Source organism: Mycetomoellerius zeteki, unplaced genomic scaffold (genome assembly GCF_001594055.1).
Source record: "Mycetomoellerius zeteki isolate Tzet28-1 unplaced genomic scaffold, Tzet1.0 scaffold149, whole genome shotgun sequence".
Classification (NCBI taxonomy): Eukaryota; Metazoa; Arthropoda; class Insecta; order Hymenoptera; family Formicidae; genus Mycetomoellerius; species Mycetomoellerius zeteki.
Window position 1 is genome coordinate 2,330,101 of NW_017256436.1, and position 12,922 is coordinate 2,343,022.

Genomic DNA, 12,922 nt, shown 5'->3' on the forward strand with positions numbered 1-12,922 from the left:
CGTCCGTTGAATTTTAAGCGGTTCGTCCGGACATTTTTACGGGACCGTCAAATAAATGTTAATAATACACGTGATCGGCTTGTGTGAGCTTCATTCTTAGATCCTGAGAATTTTTCATCATGTGAACATATACGTTTAATTTCTGTAAATTCTCACTCTGCAAAAATTCAATTACAGTTAGAATAAAAGTTTATTAGAATTAGAACAAAAATGTTGCTATTATTGAAGTTATTATTATTTTCATGAGCTTAAAATCAGAATTTTTTAAATAAGATATTTGACGGTTTTTTTTTTAGAAAAGATTATTTAAGTTCCACAAAATTTAACGATTTTGAAATATTGGCGCTAATAATTTCAATGTCTTTTGTTATGAAATAAGATTATTTGTTATGAAATAAGACTATTTGTTTTCCTTTGTCTCTTGGTGCGCTTAGATAACGTACATGGTATAACATCATGTAGAAACGACAATGTCTATACATATATGAGTCTGCAGTAACACTTGCTTAACAAATCAACTATTTCAACAGATTTAATAAAGACAATAAAAAAAATTATTTTTATTTCCCTGGTAAAAAAGTTTCGCTGAAATTATTTCACGTTTTGGAACATTTCAGCGAAATTGCTAAAAATTTGCTGAAACTTCACTGAAAGTGAATTTTTCAGCTAACATACTGAAAAATCATTGAAATCCAATCGAAATTTCTCTGAAATTCTTGCTGAAATTTGTCTGAAAATTTTGTTGAAATTTTGTCGGAAATGAATTTTTCAGCTAAAAATCGCTGAAATTAAACTGAAATTTTTTTGAAATGCTGAAATTTTGTTGAAAAGTGTTCCAAAACATGGAATAACTTCAGCAACATTTTCCCACCAGGATTTTCATTGAGATAAAAATAAAATTATAAGAACAAAATGAAGGAAACAAAAAAAACCAACTGATTTAATTTCTGTGCATTTTAATAAATTGCATATTATTATATACATCTCCGTTGTACCATAAATCATTAATCTTCGTGTAATCGATATTACATATCTGTTGTTTAATTTGCTTTCACAGGATGCTAAAACATGATCTATTCGATCCATATTTCAACCCAAACGATCTCTACTACTTTCCGAACAGCCATGTTTAATTTTTAAAGAAAATTTCCATTATTACGCTCGATATTACCGACCGTCGGTAAACGCGGTCGCTAACCGTATCGATCAAGTGGATGATGCATGCGCGTGCGCGCTCATAAGTCTAATGTTTTTTTTACTCCAAACAAACGCTCCGACGATTGTATATGTTTTCGTGCAGTTTTCGTGGGACCATTGCGGAGTATACGGATACACGCGGCATTTTACTCATTGCTCCCAGAGACGAGGTGAATAATCGCTGAGTAATCCGGCCGATTGTTTGATCGATCAGCGGTGTGTCGCGTAGAGGAGCAACAAGTCGCCTGCCTCTCATCGCCAGCGCGCCCGTGGTCGCGGTACCTTCGTTGCACGAGCGTGGATACAACATGTCCGCTACGACCCGGGTCGGTGTTGTCCCCGGGATTTCGTACTACGCGTGCGGCGCGATACGATGATGCGCGCGCGACGCATACGATCTTAGGGGGTAAACGCGATGCGTCCACGCGCGACGTCAACGACGGCGTACGACGATCTCGCGTACAACGACGACGACGACGGCGACGACTTTGCATACACATCGTACGACGATGACGGAGCCGGAACTTTGCCGGCTATGCGCCGAGACCAAGGACAGTCTCATCGGGATCTACGACGCCGAGGGCCAGAAGCTCGCGATCGAGGCTAAGATCGCGAAATGCCTGCAGATACAGGTACAGTTAAGCATGGTCAACCGGTAGCTCTATTTCCTTGGTGAAAACCGTCTGATCTAAGAAGACCAAAATGTATTTTATTCAACGTAACTGTTATACAATTTCTTTGAAAGAAACAATTTTTAATTTTAAGAGTAAAAATTAAAAATAATATACTATAATATATCCTTATTTTGTTATATTTCTGTATCCAAGAAATCTAGGTTCTTTAAAATTCATTTATTTATTTAGTTCTTGAGCAAAAACTGTCTATTAAAAATTTAAAAAATAGGGATGTCATGTTACAAATAAAATTTTATGCATAATTTTTTTACATTAAAAACTTAATAAATTTTGCAAAGATAATGTTTAAATTGGTTTCATTAAAATAATAAAACTATAGTTTTTATTTAAGAAATAATTTACTTGTAAAATTAATATCCTTATTTTGCAAACTATACTACTTCTGATATATTTTATTTGTAATAATTATGATTTTACAGGTTATAATAACAGATGGCTTGCCACTCGTGGTTTGCATAGACTGCTGTGATTCATTGAACCAGTGCAATGAATTCTTTGAGAAGACTAATCAAGCGCAAATATCTCTAAGACAATTGCTAATAGATCCAAAGTCCGAACCACAACCGACCGAACCAAATATAGATTGTGTCGAGGAGGAGATCGTAGAGTTTCCAAAGGATGAGGCCAACAATAGAGAGGAGATTGTCCAGTGTCAATTACCTGGCAATTATATCAATGAGACAGTCAATATCTTGAATAATTCTTACTTCATTGAGGGATGTAATAAAAACGCGAATTCTGAAACTCAAGAAATGCAAGATAACACAAAACAGAAGAAGTGTAAGATACAGATAAAGAAAAGCTCTCCCAAACAAACTAAGAAAAAATTAAAGAAAAAGGGTCAGATACAAAAGACTGAAGAAGAGTCTGAGCCTGATATATCTTCTCAAGTAGACAAGGAACAGAATGATGGAAATGAAGTCATAGATAATTATATGCCTGGTAAGATTAATCTATATTGTATTTGTTTTTTATATTTGTTTTATTTTTAAAAATTGTCTACATATATATATATGTATATGTATATGTAATCAATGATTATATTGATCTATCATAAATCTAATATAATATGTACTTTTAAAGTAGAGACAGAATCAAATTTAGAAATAAGAGAAACACGAACAATAGAAGCAACAAAGCATGGAAGAAAAAAGACAGAAGGTCTGGAGAGGTATCCTTGGTTATGCACAGATTGTAATGACAAATTACCATCTCTAGAAGCATTAGAGGAGCATCACGAAACGGTGCATAATCAACAAGCCAAGTATATGTGCGTGCAATGTTGTAAGGTTTATGATAAGTATTATGGGTTTCTTACTCATGTTAAAAGGCATAAGAATAAAGCAAAGTTCAGGTAAAAATCATTTACTGTTATTTTAGGATTGTATAAGAACTTTGTATATAATCGTATATTAATATAATTTAATTTATTTTTAGCTGTGACGATTGTGGAAAATCGTTTGTACATAAAAAAGTTTTAGACTCTCATAAGACAATTCACAGCGAGGAACGGCCATATGTGTGCCAAACTTGTGGTAAAGGTTTTAGACAGCAAAGTGCTTTATGTATTCATAATCGATGCCATTTGCCTGAAACTATGAAGAATAGATTTCCATGTGACCAGTGTGATAAAAGGTATAATCTATTTTTTTTTAATTACACATTTTAGAGAATTTTTATACATTAATAAAAAAGTTTACTTTTTTAGGTTCTCGACAAAACCAAATCTTGTAACACACAAACGTATTCATTCTGGTGTCAGAAACTTCACGTGCGATCAATGTGGTAAGAGCTTCATACAGAAAGGAAATTTAGAAGCTCATTTCCTAACTCATTCACCAGATAAGCCATATAATTGCTCTCAATGTACAAAAGCGTAAGTAAAAATATATATATTCTTTTTTTCTTTAAGTCTATAGTTAAGTTTAGTATGTTTAAAGTTTTTTGCAAGTTTTTGGCATTCTTAGAGATTCTAATATTTTTTTATTATAATTGAATGAAATTTTAGCTTCCTCTCTTATATTTAATACACTTCAGAATAGCATATATAAAAATATAAGAATATAAAAATAAATATATAATAAAGAGAAAGAAGAGAAAACACAGTTTATTGTTTTTGAAATGTGATTACAACTCATTCTCATACTCCTTTATTCATAAATCATCAATTTTATATCTTTTATAAACTGGAATAAAAGTTGGAAACGAATCCGGGATCTTGAAATAAGAGTATAAACTTCCAGATTTAAAACACCCTTACAATTGAAGAAACATGAAACAGTACACACTGGTGCCAAGCCGCATCAATGTGCTGTATGTGGACGAACTTTTAGAGAGAAAGGAACTTTGAGAGAACATCACAGAATTCATACCGGTGCAATGCCATTTACCTGTGAATTCTGTGGGAAGTGCTTTCGTTTCAAAGGGATATTAACTGTAAGTTATCATTATGAAATCTAATTGCACTTTGCTCGACTTAATGCGATTATTTCACATTCACAGACACACAGGCGACAACACACCGGAGAGCGTCCATATAGTTGTTTGGAGTGTCAGCACCACTTTACGAATTGGCCAAATTATAACAAACACATGAAACGTAGACATGGAATTAATACTTCTCACACTAAGCATTTAACCAATAATCAACAATTGCAACAGCAACAGTCGACAGAACAAACGCAGACTCCAATACAACAGCAATCTGCTGAAGAGGATCCACTTTCGATACCTCAAACAGAATCAACGACAGTACAAGTATAGATATAAATTTTTTTATAAGTTCTTATTTATTAAGTTTGTATTGCATCACATTTATTTTATTGCATCACAATTCTGGGTCAAAGTTTTCAAATTGATTTCATTACAATTGTAATTTTTATGAGAAGAGGATTATAAACAGCATCCTATATATTCTCCACTTTACAGAATTACCGGGTTCAATTTTTTTACAATTTTTTTTAGAAGTTTCAAATATTGGATATTTATACATATAAGTGTTTTTAACTCATTTTTAAAGTTAAGTAGCACATAATTTTATCATTTAGGTATTGAATTTATTCAACATTCTATTTTATATGTGTACATCAATAATAATTAAAGTAATAATAATTGAGAAAAATATAAGATAAATCACACTGCATCCAAGATAGATTATATTGAATTGAAAAATGTATGAGAAAGTACAAATCTTATTGTTTAAATAATTTGTAGGCGTTTGATTAACGCAAAGGATCATTTCAATGTTGTATTTTTACAGGTAATACAAGCAGTTCCTCATGCTTCAGTATCACAACCGATAGTCATCCAAGCTATTCCAACAACTACTATTCAGACTTTCCAAACGGACGTCACTAGTACTGTCCAAGAAACGGTATTCAGAGACCGAAACACATATTTCAATACAGTGCCAGGGTTACAAAACTTTTTGCCAACGAACTTGCCGTATAACTTTTACAGCATTCCTAACGTTACGGAAAATGATTTAATTCAACATAGATAAAAGTTAAGATGAAGCTTGAATAAAGACGACTATGTTTTTGTGCCGATTGTGCTGATTGATTGGAAAACATATGACAATAACGTATTAAATCAATATAAAATTTCTAAATTTCTATATTTGTTTAGAAACGTAAACAGAAAAGTCCATAATTATTTAAATAATTATACCGTAATTTAAATAATTATGTCATAATGTAAATAATTAGTTCGCATGTAATTCTCACAGAATCTAAAAGATTGGCACAAAAACATGGAACCTAGTTAAATGCATAAGTGCATAAATAGTATCAGCCTTTTGTAAAAAATCAGATAAAATAATTAATTATATACGTTTTATATTGTACCATTAGTATTGATAATATTAGATCATGAAATGTATATATATATATATATATATACACTTGTTTAACCACATTAATTATCAAATACACTTCGTGAACGCATTTCGTAAAAATTTTTGTAATAAAAAATGTATATTGTATCTCCCCAACTCATGTATACTATAAACGTTTGCGTTCTCATTGTGACTTGTTACGATATCTGAAATCTTGTTTCCAAGTTTTATATAATTTATGCATTATGCAATACTGGTATAAACATTTTACATTATTTATCAAGACAATTATTGAATCCTGTTCCTCTTTGCTCGATATAACTGAACGGTGAAGGATTCCCTATCAAGGTTGGAGAATCACGTGTAGGATTAATGCTAGATATCGAGAGGGAGGGAGACTCGTATCGCTCAATACCGGGTCTACATATCGAAATCTGATTGCACAAGCACAAGTATTAACATCTGCTTTCTTATCACGGAATGGAATCGTTAGTTTGAAACATCACGTCATTGGTAACGTGCGTTTTTGGGCGAGCTGCTATTTTTGTCGAATAATAATTCTCGTATTTCTCGAAATACGAAAGAGATCCCTATAAAAACTCCGACCGATTATACTGTGGATAACCTAAGAGAATCAGTGGTTAGAATGGATTTTGATAATGTCACTCATTGTATTTTCGACATGGATGGTTTATTACTGGGTAAGAATGTTTTGGATTATTATAGATAATAATTGCACAAATTTTATATTCTATAACGATTTCTATATTAATTGAAATTTCACTGTGTCATTGTGCTACTGTGCTGACATATATTTTTATAATGACATCAATTCTTTTTGGCAATCATGACATTGAGACGTTTGCAGAAATGCATTTAAAAAAAGTAATTTATATTAATTTTCTTTATAACATGTAGATACAGAATCCATCTATACAATGGCATACAACCGTGTCACTCAGGAATATGGGAAAACATATGGCTGGGAGCACAAAGCAAAGATTATGGGTAATAAAACTGCTGAAGCTCTGAAGACTTTAATAGAAATGTTACAGCTGCCGATTACAGTGCAATCATTTGAAGATAAACTCGCTCCTATATGCAAAGAAGTATTTCCTAAATGTAATCTTATGCCAGGTAAATTATACAAGATGAAAGTGATTTAGCATCATGCTGATTGGTTTTAATTGTATGTAGGTGCAGAAAAGTTATTGCAGCATCTTAAAAAGAATAATATACCTATCGCACTAGCTACAAGTTCAAGCCAGGAGAGTAGCGATTTAAAAACTCAAAAATGGAAATACTTATTCGACCTGTTCAACCACAAAGTGTACGGTGGTTCTGATCCAGAGGTTACCCGAGGAAAACCATATCCAGATATATTCTTAATTGCCGCAAAACGTTTTCCTGATAATCCTGATCCTTTAAAGGTTTGTTGTATACTTTAATGCACATTTTATATATAGTTTTTAAATAAACATTCAAATCATATTTATCTGTATATAGTGCCTAGTCTTTGAAGATTCACCGAATGGAGTACAGGCTGGTATCGCTGCTAAGATGCAAGTGATAATGGTGCCAGATCCTCAGCTTCCTAAACACCTCACCAACAATGCAACGCTGGTCTTAGAAAGTTTGGAAGACTTCAAGCCAGAGGACTTCGGCTTACCGCCATTTATAGCATAAAAATATAATTAAACTATTTGCCTTCCTACATACAAAGGAAGTAGATTGTAAAAGAGAATATTAGACGTACTAGATCCTTATAAATGAGGTAAATAATTGTTGACGAAACCAAAAAAAGCCTGCAGGCAGGCTTTAATTAGCATTGATAAACTCTGACTGATGTACATATTACATAGATCTGATTTGAAAAAAAGAAAAAACGATATTATGTTCTGCAGATGTATATTTTCATATAACATAGGGAAGTTATCACTGCCTGAAATCGAAAACATATGACTGCACATATCATATACAAAAGATAATTTTTCATGCCCCCCATATGTTTATTAATAGGGTAAAGTTCCAATTAGATATAAATTTATTGTGCCATATGTTTATTAATAGTATGAAGTTCCAATTATAAACATATTTATGTATCTATTAATTATATTTACTGAACGTTAACTCTTAAGCGGTCAGAAAGCATTAACTAATCGGGCAGTTCGGGTTCAGAAGCTATTATTTTTCCAACAAAATTTAAAATAAAATTAAATTAAACAAAGTTTAATATTGTAAGGTGGTAATAAAACTTATGCTTGGCAAAGTTCGTCAAATCAGTCAAAAATCAATATTTAAAAAAACAAGAAAAGATCACAAAAATAATACTTTCAAGATTTTTGAGCTCTCTTTTGTCCACTTAAGTTCTGGCATCAAAATTTATTGTAATATTCTTTTTTTTTACATTATGATTTTATTTTATTTAAAGTGTAGAGAATAGTGCACATATTCTACAAAATATTAGCTGTTTAATATATAAAAATTATATATACAAAAAAAGTAAATACTTTGTTGTGAAAAGATAATAATTCTTTGTGCAATTTTTCAAAATTAGTTTATATCTTTATGTTCAGTGTATGTTCTTTCATATACATATATTAACGTGCAGTATACATAAATATTGACAAAAAAATTTACTATCAGACAAGATCTAACAGATTCCTGTTAATGCCTTCTTTCATTTGATACAACTATTTTATTAAAACACTATACATATTATAATACATACAAGATTAACACAATAAAGTATATCTATTTTTGAGATGCCAATTCTTGAACCTTTCTAAGTATCTCTTCGGACTTCAGGTTTGATAGAGACATGCAACGTTCTATGCCATATTCTGCAAAATTAGTAATTTACAGGAATATAATTTATGAGAATTAAAGCTACATTCCGTTATTCACTGCAAGTATTGAAAATCTATATATAATGTAAATCATAAATACATTTTCAATCTATACAGCATAGAATTTGCAGCAATAATCTCTGCAATATTGCTGCAACATGCAATAACAATGTAAATCCATACATTTTCAATCCATACAGCATAGAATTTGCAGCAATAATCTGCAATATTGCTGCAACATGCAATGTTACTGCAATGTTGCAGCAGTGTTGCTGTAACTTTTATGCAACTTTATGTTGTAAGGGAATTCGAAGTGAATAACGGAACTAGCTTAATAGGTCAATTTTAAGCAGAATCGTAAGACTCGTAATGTGTTCTCGTAAAATTTGTAAGAACTTATGACTAGTTTCTAATTTTGTGCGTATGTACGAATCGTACGAATATTCGTAAATATCTACAATTTCTTATAAATTTTATGGCTAGTAAGAAGCTGTCTGTAAAAATATTGTATAAAGGTATAAGCACTTAAAAATTTTTACAAATCTTACAGGAATATGTTACGAGCCTTACAATTCTGCTTAGAATTTAGGCATAAATAAACAATGATATTTATACTTAGAAAAAAGAAAAACAAATGTAAGCAATTTGTAAAATAACTTGATATTAGAGGCTTCTATTTACGAGACATAATTGACACAAATGTCATTCTAGTTTTGTTATACAATGAATGCCAAGAAGGATAGAATATCGTTCTTGTCGACTATGTTTCCTAAAGAAACATAATCACTGATATTGGGTCTTTAGATTTTTACATACCGTAACGCGCATACAGTTTCGGTTCAATCGACGAGCATTCCCTGATTAAAACGGGAAATCTCGGATTATTTTTCTTTAATGGTACATACTGTTGCTCGATGAAGTCTCTGCAAGGTTCACACACAAAAATTAACAGACTGAAATTAATTCGTATCGCTGACAGAACGTCGTCTATGTCATACGATTTTTTTACCTAACGCCTTGACTAGTTTTGGACGTTTGACAGAGGAGGATTCTCAATTCTTTCAAGTGTTTTCCGAATTTCACAGTAGCCATTTTTTTATATCTAAAAACTTGGAAAAATACAGATCACTTTCATCACAATTTCAATTATATACAATTTTGTGTTTGGTTAAGTTAGGTTAGAATTCCGTTATTATATCATCTGATTCTCTCTCACTAGAAAGTCTAGACGTCTAGAGACAAGTAAAAGTCTGGACATTTTCAACTGTTTCCTGATAGGGTAATCTTGAACTAGACAAACATGGCGAAACATTACAATTATAGGAGTGAATTTCGTTTCATGCATATGATTTACATTTTACATGATACATCGTTTTATCCTTCTTTAAGGGGATGCTGGAGCCGCCTGTATTACCGATAAAACTAGCGTTTTTGATGTTTTTGTTCCTGTCGAATTTCTTCGTAATGGTTTCACAGAATAAAAATTTCTTTTTCAAGATTAAAATATACACGCTAATGTATTTGTCGCTGGTGTATTTTGTGTTCAAAGCTAGAAAAAATAAAAAATACAAATTTTTTTATTCATTTTACCTTCAGTGTTGGTCGCCATACTGAGATAAAAATGGATAAAGAAATCTGTAATTTTTTATTTTTTCCAGCTTTGAACACAAAATACACCAGCGATAAATACATTAACATGTATATTTTAATCGTGGAAGAGGAATTTTTATTCTGTGAAACCATTACGAAGAAATTCGACAGGAACAAAAACATTAAAAACGCTAGTTTTATCGGTAATACAGGCGGCTCCAGCATCCCCTTAATAATTGGTAAATTAGGGATAAAATGATATATCGTAGAGACCCTTTAATCAGAGACTGGCCATAAGGATTTCGTCAAATTTCTCCAAACGAGAAAAGAGTATAGGCTATCTCACTCTTCCACCAATAGCGGTGTGTATACATCATGCATACACACCGCTATTGATGGAAGAGTGAGATAGCCTATACTCTTTTCTCGTTTGGAGAAATTTGACGAAATCCTTATGGCCAGTCTCTGATTAAAGGGTCTCTAATATATCGGTGTGTATTACGTGTGAAGCAAAACGCACACATAATTTAATAATTAGCATTTTGCTACCAAGGAACACACAAAAGTCAATAAAAAATCAAAATGACTTTTAAAGATCAAGTCTAATTTGTAACAAAAAATTATTTTGATGTACTCCCTGGTGAAAATTCTTCTCATAATTTTTATACGAATTGGAACATTTTTCAGAAATATTCAGAAAATTTACATCTTCTCTCATTTTTTCATACGTGAATTCGGAAATATTCTGAGATTTCTCATCCCATAATTTTTAAAAAATATTTTTTAATTTTTTAGATTTATAACATTTCATCAGAAATTATACTTACAAAAAATCTTAGAAGTCTTACGATATTTTATAATTAACTTATATGGAAAATTCTGAGAAAATACGTTTATTAATGACTTATATTGACAATTAAACTGAATATCTTGACTGAACGTTAATAAATCTTAACCGGACAGAAAGCTTTAGCTAATCGAGCAATTCAGACCTCAATGCCCTTATCACCGACGAGATATTATTAAAGATCGACATCCTTATGGGAGTTCGCGTCCTTGTTAATATTGAAGTGATTAAGAGTAAAAAAACTGATAATATTGTACTAATTTTATGATTTATTAGTTTAATAGACGTGTTTATCGGTGTACGTGCATTTAAAACTCAATAATACTCGATTTTTCTTTAAAATTGTGATTTCAGTGTCATCGTCAAAGTTCGATTATCAACAGAGATAATAACTGCAGAAAAAAAAATTGTAATTTTTCGGTAATATATAGGATATTATAGCTTTACAAATATGCATATTTATTTATAGAGCATTTATGTAATAAAATATCATGAATTTAATAATGTATTAGTCAAATATTTATGTTAATAATAGCAAATTTATATCAATTGTCGATAATGTCAGCGTTCTTCGATTACCTCCGGGCCCTTGGGGCCCTTTTTATACCGCCGAAAATTTATCCAGGGTTGACGGTCTTTAATAGTATCTCGTCGGTGCCCTTATTAATCTTCCGACAAAATTTTAAATAAAATGCTAATTTCAATATCAGAAAACAATAATAAAAAGCTTGTCAAATGATGTTTTTATTAGCACAAGACACAATGTAAAGCAATGATCATTTCATTTTTATTTAACATTCGCAAACAAGGACGTAATGATTTACACTTCATCGAATTTGCTTTCCTTTTAGGAGACATAAAGTGCATTTGGGAAGACGCGATTAGCACTATTTATTATTTTATTATTATCATTTATTAGACATAAACAAGGATAGGAGGGCACACGGAGAAAAAAGAGTAGCTGCCACAGCTAAAAATTAGGTATGGCAGCTAAATTCAGTAGTATTATATGAACCTAACGTCGTGTTTGCGAGGCCTAATTTCCATTAGCTGTGAGGCCTAAATATTATCATTGTAACAGACAAGTATTTTGCTATTATATCGATATATTGATCATTGCAGTAAACGTTTTCTGTGTAGCAAATTTGGTAGTAAGTACAGTTTCAGGAAACCATATTTAGTTGTGGTAGAGACAAATTTCTTTTACACAGCATATCCGATAACTATCCCTGCTTAAAATTTCTGATTGAAAACTATTTAAACTTATTAAAACCGATAGAATTTGAATAAGAATGAATGGAATTTACTGGAATCGAAATTACTGCCAATTGAGAATGAATCGGAAATAATAAGATTTTAATAGAATTTCCATTTAACACTATTTTCAATAAAAATGTATTGGCATATTATATATATATATACCGATTCAAGAAATGAGAAACCAATCGGATTTTATTAGACAATGAGAAATAACTCCAATCGACGAATCGGATTGAGTGGGACATTCATTTTAACGAACCGAATCAGATCCAATCGAGTATTGTACCATTGAATGACAATAGGTTTTTATCCGAAAATTCACCGATTCTTAGACCAATAAGAAACAATCGGCAAATGTCTCCGATCGTCGAATCGGATTGAATGGGATTATCATCTATATCTATTTCATGAAATTATTCCTATTGGTTTTGGTATCAGCGGTTTATCTAATTAAGGCTGCGGTCCACTTGACGCTACAAACGCTTTGAAGTGTTTGAGCGACCAATCAGAACAAAGAATTTTACGAATTGACTAATCAAAGAATGCTTCGAAGCGTTTGTAGCGTCAAGTGGACCGCAGCCTAAAACCTATTAAAAGATAAACGTGCATATTGTGTGTGTGTGTGTGTGTGTGTGTGTGTGTGTGTGTG

General features: G+C 31.6%; 2 protein-coding genes across 2 annotated transcripts; one reads left to right on the forward strand and one right to left on the reverse strand.

The window, feature by feature from the left end:
* Nucleotides 1-1,251: 1,251 nt before the first annotated feature.
* On the forward strand, nucleotides 1,252-7,768 carry LOC108720386 (zinc finger protein 182). Its single transcript, XM_018444369.1, has 12 exons — nucleotides 1,252-1,829; nucleotides 2,312-2,834; nucleotides 2,979-3,246; nucleotides 3,330-3,527; nucleotides 3,601-3,768; nucleotides 4,136-4,328; nucleotides 4,395-4,649; nucleotides 5,152-5,390; nucleotides 6,325-6,428; nucleotides 6,646-6,864; nucleotides 6,925-7,157; nucleotides 7,234-7,768. Exons 1-12 carry the CDS (start codon nucleotides 1,707-1,709, stop codon nucleotides 7,411-7,413), a joined length of 2,703 nt encoding a protein of 900 aa, XP_018299871.1. The 5' UTR covers nucleotides 1,252-1,706; the 3' UTR covers nucleotides 7,414-7,768.
* A 642-nt stretch (nucleotides 7,769-8,410) lies between these two features.
* Nucleotides 8,411-9,804, reverse strand: ND-B8 (NADH dehydrogenase (ubiquinone) B8 subunit). Its single transcript, XM_018444188.1, has 3 exons — nucleotides 9,586-9,804; nucleotides 9,393-9,499; nucleotides 8,411-8,570 (listed from the first exon to the last, which is right to left on the reverse strand). Exons 1-3 carry the CDS (start codon nucleotides 9,666-9,668, stop codon nucleotides 8,482-8,484), a joined length of 279 nt encoding a protein of 92 aa, XP_018299690.1. The 5' UTR covers nucleotides 9,669-9,804; the 3' UTR covers nucleotides 8,411-8,481.
* Nucleotides 9,805-12,922: the final 3,118 nt, after the last annotated feature.